The 15548-nt window shown below is 30.5% G+C and overlaps 1 protein-coding gene across 1 annotated transcript; it reads left to right on the top strand.

Annotated features, from left to right (window-relative positions):
* The first annotated feature begins 11652 nt into the window (after window positions 1–11652).
* On the top strand, window positions 11653–14726 carry LOC123225086 (RINT1-like protein MAG2L). Its single transcript, XM_044648944.1, has 4 exons — window positions 11653–11966; window positions 12049–12144; window positions 12430–12539; window positions 12677–14726. The coding sequence occupies exons 1-4, from the start codon at window positions 11705–11707 to the stop codon at window positions 14645–14647; spliced, it is 2439 nt and encodes an 812-aa protein (XP_044504879.1). The 5' UTR covers window positions 11653–11704; the 3' UTR covers window positions 14648–14726.
* The last annotated feature ends 822 nt before the right edge of the window (window positions 14727–15548 follow it).

The raw sequence follows: 15548 nt of genomic DNA, 5'->3' as shown, positions 1-15548 counted from the left end.
AAGGTTTTTCAACTTGTAACTTTTGAATTTCATGTCTATTTTTTTATTTTTTTGATTCATAGGGTTTTTAACATGTAATTTTCAAATTTCAGATCAATTTTTCAATATTTGTTATTTTAAGGTAATTAGACGTGTAATTTTTGAATATCCAATCCATTTTTTTATGTTTGTCATTTTAGGGTTTTGGACATATAGTTTTTGAATTTTAGACCTATTTTTTATTTTTTCATTCTATGATTTTTGGACATATTGTTTTTAAATTTCAAATCAATTTTCTAATTTTTGTCATTTTAGAGTTTTTTTTATGTGTACTTTTCGAATTTTAGGTACGTTTTTTTTAATTTCTCATACTTGATTTTTCGACATATAGTTTTCAAATTTCAAATCATTTAATTTTTTGGTTTTTTTATTCTAGGATAATTAGACTTATAGATTTCAAATTTTTGATCCATTTTTTTATATTTGTCATTTTCGAACTTTCAATCAATTTTTTAGTTTTTGTCACTCTATAGTATTTAAACGATAGTTTTTGAATTAGTTCATTTTTTTATATTTGTCATTTTAAGGTTTTTGAACATTTAGTTTTCAAATTTTAATTCAATTTTTTGAGTTTTCTTTTTCTAAAGTATTTCAACATGTAATTTTTGAATTTCAGATCAATTTTCAATTTTTATCATCTTAAGATATTTCAACATTTTGTTTTCAAATTTCAGATTTGTTTTTCAATATTTGTAATTTTCAAATTTTTCGACATATAGTTTTCAAATTTTAGTTTAATTTTTAATTTTTGTCATTTTAGGGTATTTCAACATGTAATTTTTGAATTTCATATCGATTTTATAATTTTTACCATTCTAGGATATTTCAACATTTAGTTTTCAACATTCAGGTCTATTTTTATATTTTTATCATTTTAAAGTATTTTAACATGAAATTTCTAAATTTTTTATCGATATTTTTACTTTTTATCATTCTAGAGTATTTCAACATTTAATTTTTTAATTTCAGATTTATTTTTTGATATTTATCATTTTAAGATTTTTAAATGTATAGTTTTCAAATTTTAGTTTAATTTTTCATTTTTTTTCCAATTCTAGGGTACTTTGATATGTAATTTTTGAATTTTTGTTCGATTTTTTGGTTTTTGTCATTTAGGTTATTCCAATGTACAGTTTTCAAATTTCAGATTCATTTTTTTATAGTCATTTTAAGGTTTTTCAACCTGTAGTTTTCAAATTTAAGTTCAGTTTTTTTATTTTTGTCACTCTAAGGTATTTTGACATATAATTTTCAAATTTTATATCAAATTTTTAATTTTTGTCATTTTAGGGTATTTCAACATCTAATTTTTGATATTTAGAACATTTTTTTACTTTTGTCATTTTAGGGTATTTTGACATGTAATTTTTGAATTTTCGATTGATTTTTTAATTTTTGTTATTCTAGGGTATTTCAATATATAGTTTTTTAATTTCAAGTCTATTTTTTTATATTTATCATTTAAAGATTTTGAACGTGTAATTTTTAAATTTTAATTTATTTTTTTCAATTTTAGGGTATTTTGTCATGTAATGTTTTGAATTTCCATTCAATTTTTTGGTTTTGTCATTCTAAGGTATTCGAGCGTATAGTTTTTGAATTTCAGGTCTGTTTTTTATATTTGTCATTTTCATCTTTGTTTTTATATTTGTTTTTTTAGTGAAATTCTTATAAACTTTAAATTTTTTTACAAGATATTTCTCATAAAAGAAAATGTAATGATAACGAATTAAGAATCCCAGATAAGGCACGATACTTTCGAGCAGAGGTTATATGTCGTGTCTAGTGAACTGCAATATTGAAGATTAGATCTACATTGACAGCGAAGCGATTGCGGTTGTTTTAGAGAAGGTGCTTTGGGCATTTCCTTCGATTACTAGATACCAAGTTCAATGGAATATTGGTGCACTTATTTCTACTACGATAATTATATCGGGGTTTTGATAGATATTAGTTTTGGTTCAGGATTAATGAGATTGACTTGAGATTTAACCCATTCGAGTTTGCACTTATGACTAACCTACTATTCAGTTGGATCACTGTACTTTCATCATATATTTCATGTAGATTGAGAGATAAGATTCGAAATACCTATTTTCAGGGATGTCAGAAGGTGTAGTATCATGATTTAGAGCGCGTTTTTCTAACTAGCCCATGGGGGGATGACAATAACGACACCATTAAAATAGTCTTGTGATATTGTCCGCATATGATGTTATTAGGAAATAATTGACAAAATAAGGTATTTGTAGAGTATCTCTAGTTGGTTGATCACTTAGAATAATTTAATTCCTACTTATGAGGTGTTTCAATGTGGGAAATGATGTTCGAGTCGATGTCCTAGGTGAGTGTTAGTATTTGCTCCCACCAAATGTTATGTGTAAATATGACATCTACGGATTCTCCCTTACATTCCAGGTAAGTGTATATTTGTTGATTATATATATACTGATTGGTAAAGGAAAACAATTAATTGAATTTAACCATTAATGTTTATATTACAGTATTGGATATATGAGCTGATCGACACCCTGTATAACTGGGTGACTTAGTTGTTGTCCATGTGTCTCCACAAATGTTCAGGTGGCATACACGAGATGTTCTTGATTGGAGTCATATGAGAACTGTATTCACTAATGATAAGGTATGTAATTGTTAATTGATTAGTTAATTGATTTATTTATTAATGCAAATAGGTTTAATTATATATCTGAATGAGTAGGATGATATTATTTTCCCATTCCAACCATCACTAATTGAGGAGGCTACACCATGGTACATTGACATTGTTGCATACATAGGTATGTTGGATTCCAATCCTTTTCATCTTCCTCGGCATCCTCTCTGACAAAAGATAGAGCATCTTCGACAATGCCACCTATTGACATACAAGTTGTTAGTTAAAACACTTGACAATGTTCAAGCCTTTATTACTGAGCATACTACATATCTTGTCATTGAGACCCCAATCACCAAGCCCACACATTTTTATGGGTTTAGAACCCTATTATCGATCACCCTATATATGAGTGTCTATTGATTGCATTACCCATTCTATCCCCCTTAGATGTTACATTGGCTCACTAGGGCAATGTGATATTACGTGAGATTTTCTGCTTTTATGATAAGATGTCTATCAAGCAAGAGTAGATGTCCTCTTAGATGTCTCAATTAGAGGATTGTATGACTCGTTTAAAGGATATCATCATGCGTACACAATCAACTACAATTGATCAGGTGATAAAGTCGCATCTTATTTATTCCTTTTATAAATTATATTTACCTATTTCTCTAACATATATATTAACTTTGTGCAGGGTACTTACGATGTTGTTGGGAGGGTCTCACCCATTGGGCCTTTAATTCCATCATGTCCCTCACATAAGTTTTGTAATTAAATGTTGCTACTATATTTTATATGAAATATCATTGATCAATTTGTTATTGTTATTCGTACAAGGTACTAGCCATGAAGGGCTATCTGTTGGCCTTTCGGTTGCATCACCTCCTCCATCCAAGGTTTGTCATTTATTGTTGTTATTATTATTATTATTATTTTATTAATCAATTTGTTTTATATATTCATATAGGGTACTGGCCATAAGGGAGTATCGGTTGGCCCTTTAATTGCATCACCTTTCCCATTTGAGATTTGTCATTTATTGTTGTTACTATATTTTTTTTTTGAATTGTTATTGATCAACTTGTTTTATATATTTGTACAGGGTGCTGGCTATAATGGGGTATTGGTTGGCCCTTCAATTACATCACCTCCCCTATCTGAGGTTTGTCATTTATTGTTACTACTATTTTTTTTAACTGTTATTGATTAATTTGTTTTATATATTCGTATAGAGTATTGGGCATAAAAGGGTATCGATTTACCCTTTAGTTGCATCACCTCCCCCACATGAGGTTTGTAATTTATTATTGTTACTATATATTTTATGAAATGTTATTTATCAATTTGTTATAAAATTCATATAGGGTACTAGCTATGAAGCAGTATCGATTGAGAGTTCTTCCCCGTACATCTTCCTCAATCGTGAAGATAACATATTTTTTATGAAATGCCATTGATCAATTTGTTATTAATATTATTATGTATATTTAAATTGTCTTTCCCTCTTTTCAGGATGAACGGTTATGGTTAATTGCTGAGATCCCCAGCTCGAGTACAAGGGTTATTAAAATTAGTTCACAGGGGGACAAATTACTGGAGGTTATTTCATGGGGAGAGTAGGATAAGGTATATCCATTATAATTTGTATATTTTTAAATATACTGATCACTAATAATATAAAACTACTTTTTCTTTCCATCTCGAGGGTGCAGATAGTTCATTTGACAACAATAGAGAATTCCCCCACTAAACCTTTCCCATTGTACATTGATAAGGTAACATTAACCAATTTAATCATATTTTAAAATTAAGATGAAATATTAAATTAATAATTTTATGTTATTTTTTAGTTAGTACAGACTACTCATGGTAGGGTCATTCAAAAAGGTCTGTTCGTTTGCATTTCATATACAAATCCAATCAAACTAAGGGCGAAACGGTAGATTCAAACTATTCCATCCTCTACTACAAAAAGTGAGGAATCTTTCCTCATGTGGTACACCGGAGCTAGAACATGCAATAACCACTAGGTTTATTATACAGGAGCATAGTCCAAAGTGACTTTTTGGCACACAGTTGTCGAGTTACTCGAGTGGCTAACTGAAAATGTAGGTGGTTTATGTCCATTGAATTTGGTTAAATGTTTTATATATTCATCAAAACATAATACAATTTACGTTCTATATCCATTTCAACATGTAGATTCTTTCTTGGCACTATTACGTTGGTACCAACATGAGTAGTAGGTCATTGTTCAACAGAGTTAAATGACAACCCACACCTTCTTCATAGGGCATATCGGAATAGCATATGAAAGTTGGAGTACCATACCACCAGATGAGTATGAGTGGCCCCAGCTATTCACAAAGATGATAGAGGTGAATTACACCCTCAGTTTGTCTTACAAACCATAGGGGAAGGTCAATAGGGCATAGTATATATGTGTTTACATTATAATTTACTTTGAATTAACTTATGTACAACATGTGTATCAATTATAATTTCTCAATGTTTATAGGTTTTCATCACTACAAACTTAGATTTTGCCTATTGGATCATCCAAGTCCTTGATTTTTGTAATTGATCGATCACCATATACGACTCTAAGATAGCTTACACAAGTAGACAAGATTGGCTCGCATGATGGATGTGACCCTACATGACATTCATACTAGCGTTATTGGAGGTGACGAGTTTTTGGGCCATCTTTAGGTTTACACCACAAGTAATCACTTTGTATTGCGTCAAGTGGAGGGTGTCCCCTAATAGGGCAAGGGTCCGATAATTGTGATGTTTTTATGTTACACTTCATAGAGTATCTAGCGCTTTCACGGAGCCTGGATGTTCCCCACGACTAGTCTACCTTTTATGAGTCGGTGTTTAGCCTCACAGTTGTATTTTCACTACATCAAATAGATCACAAATGTATATTTGTATTTATCATTGTTTATTAATATGATTTCTGAGTTGTTATGTGTATATGTATTTACGATGGTTTATTGGTTATGGGTTTGATTCATTTTTTTTTTTTCAATTTTATCAATTTTATTGCAACTTACCTAATAAAGTATGAATTTGAACTTAAATAAAATGAACACATGTTTGGAATATAAATAATATTGATATAATATTCATTCCAATAACTATATAAGTAAATCATATATTAATCAAACTACAAAATGTTCATTCTAACAATTACATAAATAATATTTATTCCAACAACTATATAATTAAAACATTATTCATACTAAATCGATTACCTCTCATTTTAACAAATACATAAATCATATATTAATCAAACTAAATAGAAGGTTGTGAATATCTCTTTCCTTTATCTCTTCTAGATAAACCCTGCAAGACAGAGCTTGGAATTGGTGTTGAGTTTTGCATTGTGTTTGTACATGCCTTGGTTGATTACACCGACTACAACCTTAGGTGTAATTATCTCCTTTTTAGAAAGACGTCTATTTCTATTTGAAGGGCTACCTCATTGACGACAATTAAGAACAGGAGAAAAGATAACTCTTTCATCGGGGGGCATGTAACCATTCTGATTGGTTCTCGAGTGGATTGATAGGTTTTACATATATTGTAATCGGTGGTGAAGAAAAGATCAGCCATGCATACATATTTGTAAGTCTCATATGTCTTGCAACAACAATGATATGCTTGTATAAAATACGTGAAAATTGAAACTTCTAACACGTACAAGACATTTCATGAAAGTCCACAATCCCCATGTATCCACCACTATCTATAACTTGATACTGAACATTTGTAATTGGACAAAACTTCAAGCACACAGTATTCAACACATGGGGGCCAAACTTCTCGTCTATTCATGGTGTAACATAGTTAAGGAATTCATCTGTAATTTGAAAAAGCATCAACACGCCTGTTAATAAACAAGCATAAAGGTAAAAAGTATTCTCAAATAAATAATTAGTATTAACTCCGTACATACTTGTATACTCTTCTTGTAAAATCATCGCTTTATAGCGTCTTGAATGAACTCGATGCGCATTGCTCTAACAAAGGCATTAAATGACTCTACAATATTAGTTGTCATTATATTATACTGGTGCTCTAAAAAATATGTCTTGCTCCATCAATGAAACCCCACCTCACTGAGGTAGGCCTTGGCTTAAAGTTCCATCACATCAATAAATCTTATCATAGCTTTAAAATCTGCCTTTGTATATGATTTTGTAACTTTCTAATATAAACACACAACCTGCGAGAACCATTACAGGTTGATTCGTAACTAGTTCAAGACCGACATTGAATCATCAATTTTGATTTATAGCCCCAGTTTGAAACTGATATTAAATTGTCGGTTCTGATTCATGACTTTGATTTTTTTAATTAATAACTACAATAATTAAAATTAAAAAATTAAAAAAAAAAGTTTAGACTTAATTTTTCAATTAAGCTTCCTACATATCTTATTGGGGTTTAGAAAAATCAAAACCTTCATAGTTCTCTTACCTTCGCGTACTTGATTGCCGGCGATACCCTTTTACCTTATCATGCACCTCTGCTTTCTTAATTACTGATTTCCATCATTGAACTATCTGTAGTTAAATTAAGGGGTTCTTCATTGAAATCCATTTTTATATCTTTTGGTATAATTCGGCTCTTGCCCAATCATTCACACATGCATGGGCTTTAATAGATTCAGGAGTCAAACTTAATCGCCTCTCATCCAATATATTGCCTCTTTGACTAAAAGTTTATTCTACTATGACAGTTAATGTTGGTGTTACTAAGACTTGTTTAATAATAACTGCTAATGTTGGAAAGGTTGATGCATGGCGACTTCACCATTTTATAACTAGAAAGTCTTTACTTATATTGTTATCACCAAACTCAAAAGTAGTAGTTAGATAAATTTCAAGCTCCAAAGTGAAGTTTGATGTTCCTCTTGGTCTTTTGCCCCTTTGCATCATAATACACATAACTAATATTTTACGTTGATGATGAGACAATAAGTGGTAGAGAGGAAGAAGAACCACCTTAGTTATCATAAACTAATAAATATTCAATGTAAATTTCTTTAATTAAATTCATAATAATAGCTATAGTTAATGAAATATTAACTTTATCCTCATCTAATTGTGTGCATTTATAATATAATATTAAATAATCTGTAACACCACTAATTTAAATCTAGGATTAAAAAAAAAACAATAAGAAAAATTTCTGGAATTTCTTTAGAGTAATTTAACTATTTTGTTTTCATTAAAAAATAGCTTCTTTTAAAATAACATCTTTTTTGACCTCTTGTAAAATCTCAATAATATTAAGGGCTTCATTTAAAAACAAATAAGCAGTGGGATAATAAACCACACTCAAAATATAAGTTGCATTATTGAAATTTCTTAAAACATCTAAAATTGTCTTACAAATATCTCAATATTAGAGATATAGTGTAACTTGTGACACATTTTATGAAATTTGTATATAATAAGTCTCTATAATGAAAAGAGTTATTGAGTAATTCATATGTTGAATTCTAACGAATTGGCATACCTTTAAGAAACCTTTTAATTCTCTATTATATATTTTATAAAATTTATCTCATTCTTTCATTGTTTGGGGATGTGTTCATAAAAATGAAATGGTTGTTTTTCTTGAACTAATAAAATTATTAAGATTTCTTAACCCATTTAGTATACATAAATTTAACACATGACATGCAAATCTAATATTAAAAAATCTACCACTTTTATTGAGTTTGTAAATTTTTGTTAAATTAGTAATTGAGATCGCATTTGCAGCTGCATTATCAAATAAAATTGAAAATATTTTAAAAACTAATCTATATTTTTCTAATATTTATTTAATTATTTTATAAATATTATCGACTATGCGCCGGTCATTAAATACCCTAAATGCTAAAATTCTTTTTTATAATTGAAATTTATGAACTATCCAATGACAAGTTATACTCATATAAGAGTGAATTTGCTAATAGTTATTCTAAATATCATTACATATAAACACATGTCTATCTAAATTTGTAAATAATTAAATTAATTCCTTTCTTGTTTTTTATATAAACCTAATAATGATCTTTTTAATGTATTTTTAGAAATAGTTTTATGTGTAAAATTTACTGCAGTTTTATAATAATTATTAAAACTTAAATTTTTACCAAAACTAAATGTTAAATGATCTATTGCTATCATTTTTACAAATTATTCTTTACTTTTATTATCACTATAAAAGAATAGAGATTTATATGGAGAACCATACCCAGTTATTTGTATTTGATCTCTATTTTACTTAATTTTTTTTAGATGTTTCGACTCCAAGTGCCTTTTGAATGTCTCATATCTGCGTTCTTGCTTGACTTTATAAATTTGCTAACAATAATTGCAAGTAACTTTAAAATTACCATCTTCTTTTTATATTTTCTTGAAATGAATTTTGAAAATATCAGAGGTAACAATTTTTTGTGGTTATTGTTTCATCTCCACTTATTGTTACTACTGCTCCATCTCCACAAATTAACTTCCACTTTCTTGTATTAAAAATCTTCTACAAATTGATCTTCATCCACATTTGATATATATGAATATTGACCAAATCTCTTATTACATGAAGAATTTTCACTATTTATCATTTTTTATAATAAGTAAAATAAATTATATAATTAATTATAAAAAATAATGAGAAAAAAATAATAGATAATAAATAAAATTAATTATAGAGATAAATTCTAAAATTAATTATAAAATTGTATAATAAAAAGATAATAATAATTAAATTATAGAAATTAAAATTGGAATTGATAAAAGTAAAAGGAGAATTTAATTGAATTTGAGAGAATTTAATTGATAGATTGAGAGAGTATTGAGAATTGAGAGAATAAAAAATGAGAATAAATAGATGAGAGAGTTAAAAGATTGAGTGAGTGTTTATAAATAAAATTTTATATAAAAAATGAAACAATTAAAAAAATTTTTAAAAATTAATAAGCCTAATGGCCATATATTTTGCAAACGCTACAAAGCAACCTTTGCAAAATTTGCAAGGGACTGTTATGGTCTCCTGCAAATTTATATTTTTTTCAATTAAAAAATAAAAAATTAATTATTTTCATTTAAAATTAATAATTTTTTTATTAAATTATTAAACCGTTAGTTTATGAATATGTGAACTGATGGTTTAATTACTGGTTCATGAACCGATCATGAATCAACAATTCGATAATTCAAAAAAAAGAAAAACCTAAACAAACCATCAGAATTCGATTTCAATTCTAGTTCTAATTCAGGTCAGTTCTGGTTTTGACGGTTCCGTTTCCAAATTTACACGGGCCCAACCAACCTATGGCCAGGACGATCACAATGCTCAAATATTTTTTGATTTGAAACTTGTTTTTTGGGCCAAGCAATGGTTTTCAGGTCTGCTCAATCTGATTAACAATCCAAAAGGTATCAACAGTGTTAAAAGTCATGTTTGAAGTTGTAGGCTAAGATGATGGTGTTGTTTTTGAACATTACATCTTATCATAGATAGCCGTTATTTGAAGCCTCAAACAACAGAGGTCATAAAGAAAATAGGCCGAAAGACATTTTTCACCCAAGGTTTGTTGAAATAAAAAATTTTTGCTCAGTCACTTTTTAAAACTTAAATTTTCATCCATTATCCACTTCCATTTAGTAAAATGATAGAAATATTATTTTACATATACTTTTTATTTTCTCTTTTTCTCCCGATTTTCTAATTTTCTCATTTTTCCATTATTCTTTTTATTTTTGTTTTTCTCATTATTTGTTCTATTTTCCCTTTTCAAAAGTTTTGCAGGGAAACCACAATTTTTTAAATTATTTGGAGTGTTGATGACGATTTTTGGGGGGATCAAAAATTCAAAAATAGTTTGGAGTGTTTTTAAAATTTATGTCCATTAATAGTTTCAAAATAATATTACACCGAAAAAAAAAAAAGTAACATTTTAAAATAGGTTAGAATTTTGATTTTTTTTTTATAGTTTGAGTAATAATTTTTTAAAAGTCAAAAGACTTATTCCCACTTAAGGTTTAGTGCAAAGACAAATTCACACCTATGGGGTTTTAATAACCCAAATACCCATCCCCTCATCGAACTTCTATTAAAATTTTCTATTATATGTAACGGTAAAACTGTTATTTAATAATAATATTAAAAAACATATAATTTAATCTCATTTTCTCTTAGATTTTAAAAACTAACATCTTTATCCTGTTTAAACTTTTTCAGTTTTAACAAGTGACTATTCTCCCCCTCCCCACACTTAAGGTTTATTTTTTTTTCTCCCCTCTCTGATCATCCCTTTGTCTCCAACAACTTCTTCTTCCCACCTAGATATCCTTTGTTTGGTCATGTCTCACTGTCAGATGTGTTCGACCAGCTTTTCATGTAACAAAGAGATGAATCTCTTGCGCAATGAAAAGACATCATCTCTTTGTTGTAGGGAAAGCCGGTCGAATGCATCCAACAGTGAGAGACGACCAAACAAAGGATACCTAGGTGCAAAAAGAGAGTCAACAAAGATGGAGTGATGACTAAAGAGAGGAAAAAAAAACCCTAAGTATGAAAAGAAAATAGTCACTTTTCAAAACTAAAAAAGTTTAAACATTGATGAAGTTGTTAGTTTTTAAATTTTAGGAGAGAAATTAGATAAAATTATATATTTTTTAATATTACTGGTAAAATAAGGGTTTTATCATTACATATAACATTAAATTTTAATAAAAATTAGATGACGAATGAGTATTTAGTTTTTTGAAACTTCAAGAGTGTGATTGTTTTTATACTAAACTTTGGGTGGAAAAAAGTCTTTTGGCCTTTTTTAAATTAATAAAGATATATTAATAATTTTACATTTATATTTACTGTTAATGACAGTTGACAGGTCAGAAGACTTGAAGGATTGCACTTTATTTCATCAAAACCTTGGGCGGGACCTAGTCATTTGGGAAGAAAACATTTTTAATTTTGATTAAAGCTAGAATTAGAAGTTAGACCAGTATCATGTAAGTTGCAGAGTTGGTGATGGAGCCTCTTGTTTTGCCCAAACACTCTGACCTCTCTGCGTACCCACTTGGATTTCTAGATCAACATTTTAAAACCCTGGAAGATTTAACTTCCTCTTCACATCTTTTCAATTCACTCAGTAACTCTTGCTCCGATTTGGACACACATCTTTTTTCCCTCCAGACCCATCTTTCAAAACACGCCGTTTCTTGGATTTCTCGCTCATTTCCGGGCAAAACCGCTCTTCACAAACTCAAACTCAAGCTAGCATCGTCTCAATGTTAGTTTTTCTTCTATCTTGGCCTTTTTTAGCAGCTGCTGTTTCTATTTCTTGGGTTCATATTTAATTTTTAATTTTGTAGATGGGGCTGGTTCCAAGAAAATGCAGCAGATATTGTTTGAGTTGGCTCAATTTGCTGAAGAATTGCGGCGAATTCAGAATATTCAAAAATATGTTGGTGGGTTGATTCTTTTAGAGTTTTTAGATGATTTATTTTATTGATTTGGATCGGCAGTCTAAAATGTGAATTTGTTTTATTGGAGGATAAAGAATGATTTCTAGAATGAATTCTCTTGCAGAACTGTTACTTTTAATTACAAATATGTGAATCTTGCTTACTATTATAGTTTGTATGCCAATAGTCTGTGTGCTTGTGTTACTTGTACTTGCAGATCTTATGCTCTTGTATAGATGTTCTTTTGTTTTAGTGTATTAGGTCCTTTCTAAGCTTTGTGTGTTTCAGATACTACTCTAGAGTTAGAAGCTCTGGTTGGAGATCTTGAAGATGCAACTTTCTGTTCAGTGAATCACCCAAACGGGAATATATTTTCAGTGAGGCTTTCGAATTCATTGGTAACTGCAGTAGCTACTCCGTCTTTGTTCTTTACATATTACTTTTAAACGTGTGTGCTGCAATGGGGTGAAAGTACAGTTGGGCTTTGGAAAAAAAAAAAAATGTAGATATATGTTGATGCTTTCTTATAATGCAGGATTTTCAACCAAAAAAGGAAAGGTTACTTAAAGCCTTAAAAGTTCTTAATGAGATTGAAGAAGTACTGGTTCGTGTTGCAAAATTCCAACCCCAGTGGCACCATCTTTTGAAATCTGTTGATATTAGAGTAGATAAGTCGTTGGTTGTTCTTCGGCCACAAGTGTTTGCTGAACAACGCAATCTTCTTGCTTCTATAGGGTGGCCACCAAAACTCATAACAGCAGAAAGTGGGAATGCAGATATCTATGGCATTCCAAACCCCCTAGTTTCAATGCAAGGAAACCAGAGGGATTCCTACTGTCATAGTGCTCTAGCTCTCTGTGCTTTGCAGCATCTGCAGACACGAAGGGAAAGGCGACAGCTTAATCTTTTTGGACAGGATTGTGATGCTAACCTTTGGGCCATTGATGAACTGGTATCTCCTTTTGCATCACGAATAGAATACCATTTCTTAAGATGGGTTGAGCAGCCTGAATATATTTTTGCTCTTTCATACAAAATCACGAGAGACTTAATTGTGGGAGTAGATGATGTTTTGGGTCCTTTAATCGATAAAGCAAGATTGCGAAGCTATGGTGCTAAAGCAGCTTGGGTTTCTGCAATGGTACAAGTGCTTTCTAATTTTTTGACAAAAAGCATTTTTCCTTCTCTTTATGAAAAATACAAGGAGAAACATGAGAGAGCAGAAGTCATGTCTTCATGGCTTCATCTGATAGACCTTATTATTGCATTTGATAGAAAGATGCAATCACTCTTAAATGTAGAAAATTATCTCTTCTTGAAGGACACTGATATGTTTGAAGGGCTTTCAAGAAGTATATCAGTGTTAATGATATTTTCGGACAGGCCAAAATGGCTCAATGTTTGGGCAAAGATAGAGCTCAAGAATGCATGGAAAAAACTAAAAGCACAACTTAAAGATGAAAGAGCATGGTCAATTGATAACATGTGCTGTTTTGACCTTAATAAAGAGGAGTCTGAACAATTTTTACTTTCTACAAGAGAACAACATAGATCTCCAGTCATAGCAGAAGCTGCTGTTAAATTTTCATGGGAAATGATCGAACGATGTCAAACTTTTCCAGCCATTTTACCACGTGTTCAGTTTATAAGGTCAACAGCAGCCAAATTCCTCTGGCATTTTCTCAATGTATTGTTGTTTCGGTGCAAGGGTGTTGAATCACGTCTTGACAATCCTCAGGATGAAATCTTAATTACAATATGCGGATCGATTAATGCTGCCAGTTATGTTGAATCTAAATTGAGAGAATGGAGTGATGATGTAAGATTTTTGGAGATGACTGCTGCTGAAAATGATTCCAACATTCATAGAAAAAATTATGTGACATATGATAATAGCCACTTCTTTGGGGAAGAAATCAAAAGTTTGCTTGAGCTTGAGAAAAATTGGCTTATGGAGATAGTTGCTGCCCTTCTTCGTCAATTTGAAACACTTTCCTGGGAGTATATCCAAAATAAGAATCATTTTGAGCAAGAGCAAGAAGAATTTACCAAGGAGAGAGTCCTAGTAGCGACAGATTTATTTGCATCAGTTGATTTTGTTGAATCATTGGATGGTTTGAGGAGACAGCTTAATGCTTGTAAGATTAGTCTTAATCCAAAGGACTTTTTAGATCTATGGCGAAGTGTTGCTGATGGGCTCGACCATTTTATCTTCTGCAGCATTATTTTTACAAGTAAGATTCAGTTTTCAAGCAATGGGATAAATCTGTTTGAGGCTGATACGCAGGCATTATTTTTTGTTTTCAAACATTTTTGTTGTCGCCCAGAGGCATTTTTTCCTCGTATAAGAGAGACTCTTAAGGTGTTAAAATTTAGTGGGGAAGAATTAAAGCTGTTGCAAGTGGCTTTGTGCAACGATAAAAATAGAACAAAATACTTGCATTCTTTGGGAATTTCTCACTTGTCTTTTGACCAAGTTGATAAGATTTTGAACAGTAGAAAGTGAAGCTTTTATAGTTTTTCTTTCTCCACTTACATCTTCAATTTGGTTTTCTTATTTCTAATAAATTATTATTTCCACCTCATATTTCTGGATAAAACCGCTCAAATGTGATGCAATTCGTTCAATTACAACATGATATTATCTAATCAATACAGTTCAGTCCAGTCCAGTCCAGTCCAATCCAGGCAATCAAATGCTCCTTGTATGCCCTAAAAACACATCAATACTTGAAAACCATTACATCCTTGTAAATTGGACGAGTTTGAGTTCGAGTTTGAAATAAACCTTGCAAAAGCAAGCTCGAGCTTTAGCCTAAGCCTTGCATAGCTATAGAAACGAGCTTGAATTCAAACTCGAGGTTGAGCTTGGGCTTTTAGCTGAGCAGCTCAGATGGCTTGCGAGCTGGTTGAGCTCGCCCAAGAGAAATGAAAAATTAAGTTTGGCTTGCCTTGGACGTTGTCATTTCAGAAGTTTAGGGCAAAATTTTTATGAAAGTCATAAAGTCATCTATTTCCCTAAGCTTTCAAGTTAATGCTCCAGCCGTATCATCACTCGACTCACTCCTCAGTCTTCTGTTTTGGCCTTCTGATGCCAGTTGATCCCACTGATCAAGGTGATGTTGTCTACCAGGAAAATCTATCTCATGCAGTTTTTGATGTTCTGTTTGTATCTTTGTTCCCACACTTACTAGTTCTTTTTTATTATTTTCAACATCTAATCATTTTGAAACACATTTAGTTGATTCTGCTTATCATACCTTCTATCTCTCAACTAACAAAGTTCAGTAAAGGCAAAAGACTGCTTTTATTTGGATATCCACAGGGTCGTCACTTTTCTGCTAATGAATTTATTTTGTTCTATTCTTTTGGTGATTTCTAAGTGATCATTGACTAAGCTGTTTATT

The sequence above is a fragment of the Mangifera indica genome, chromosome 9 (assembly GCF_011075055.1).
Source record: "Mangifera indica cultivar Alphonso chromosome 9, CATAS_Mindica_2.1, whole genome shotgun sequence".
NCBI classification, from domain to species: domain Eukaryota; kingdom Viridiplantae; phylum Streptophyta; class Magnoliopsida; order Sapindales; family Anacardiaceae; genus Mangifera; species Mangifera indica.
The sequence above is the reverse complement of the archived record's forward strand: the minus strand, read 5'-3'. Positions and strand labels throughout refer to the sequence as shown.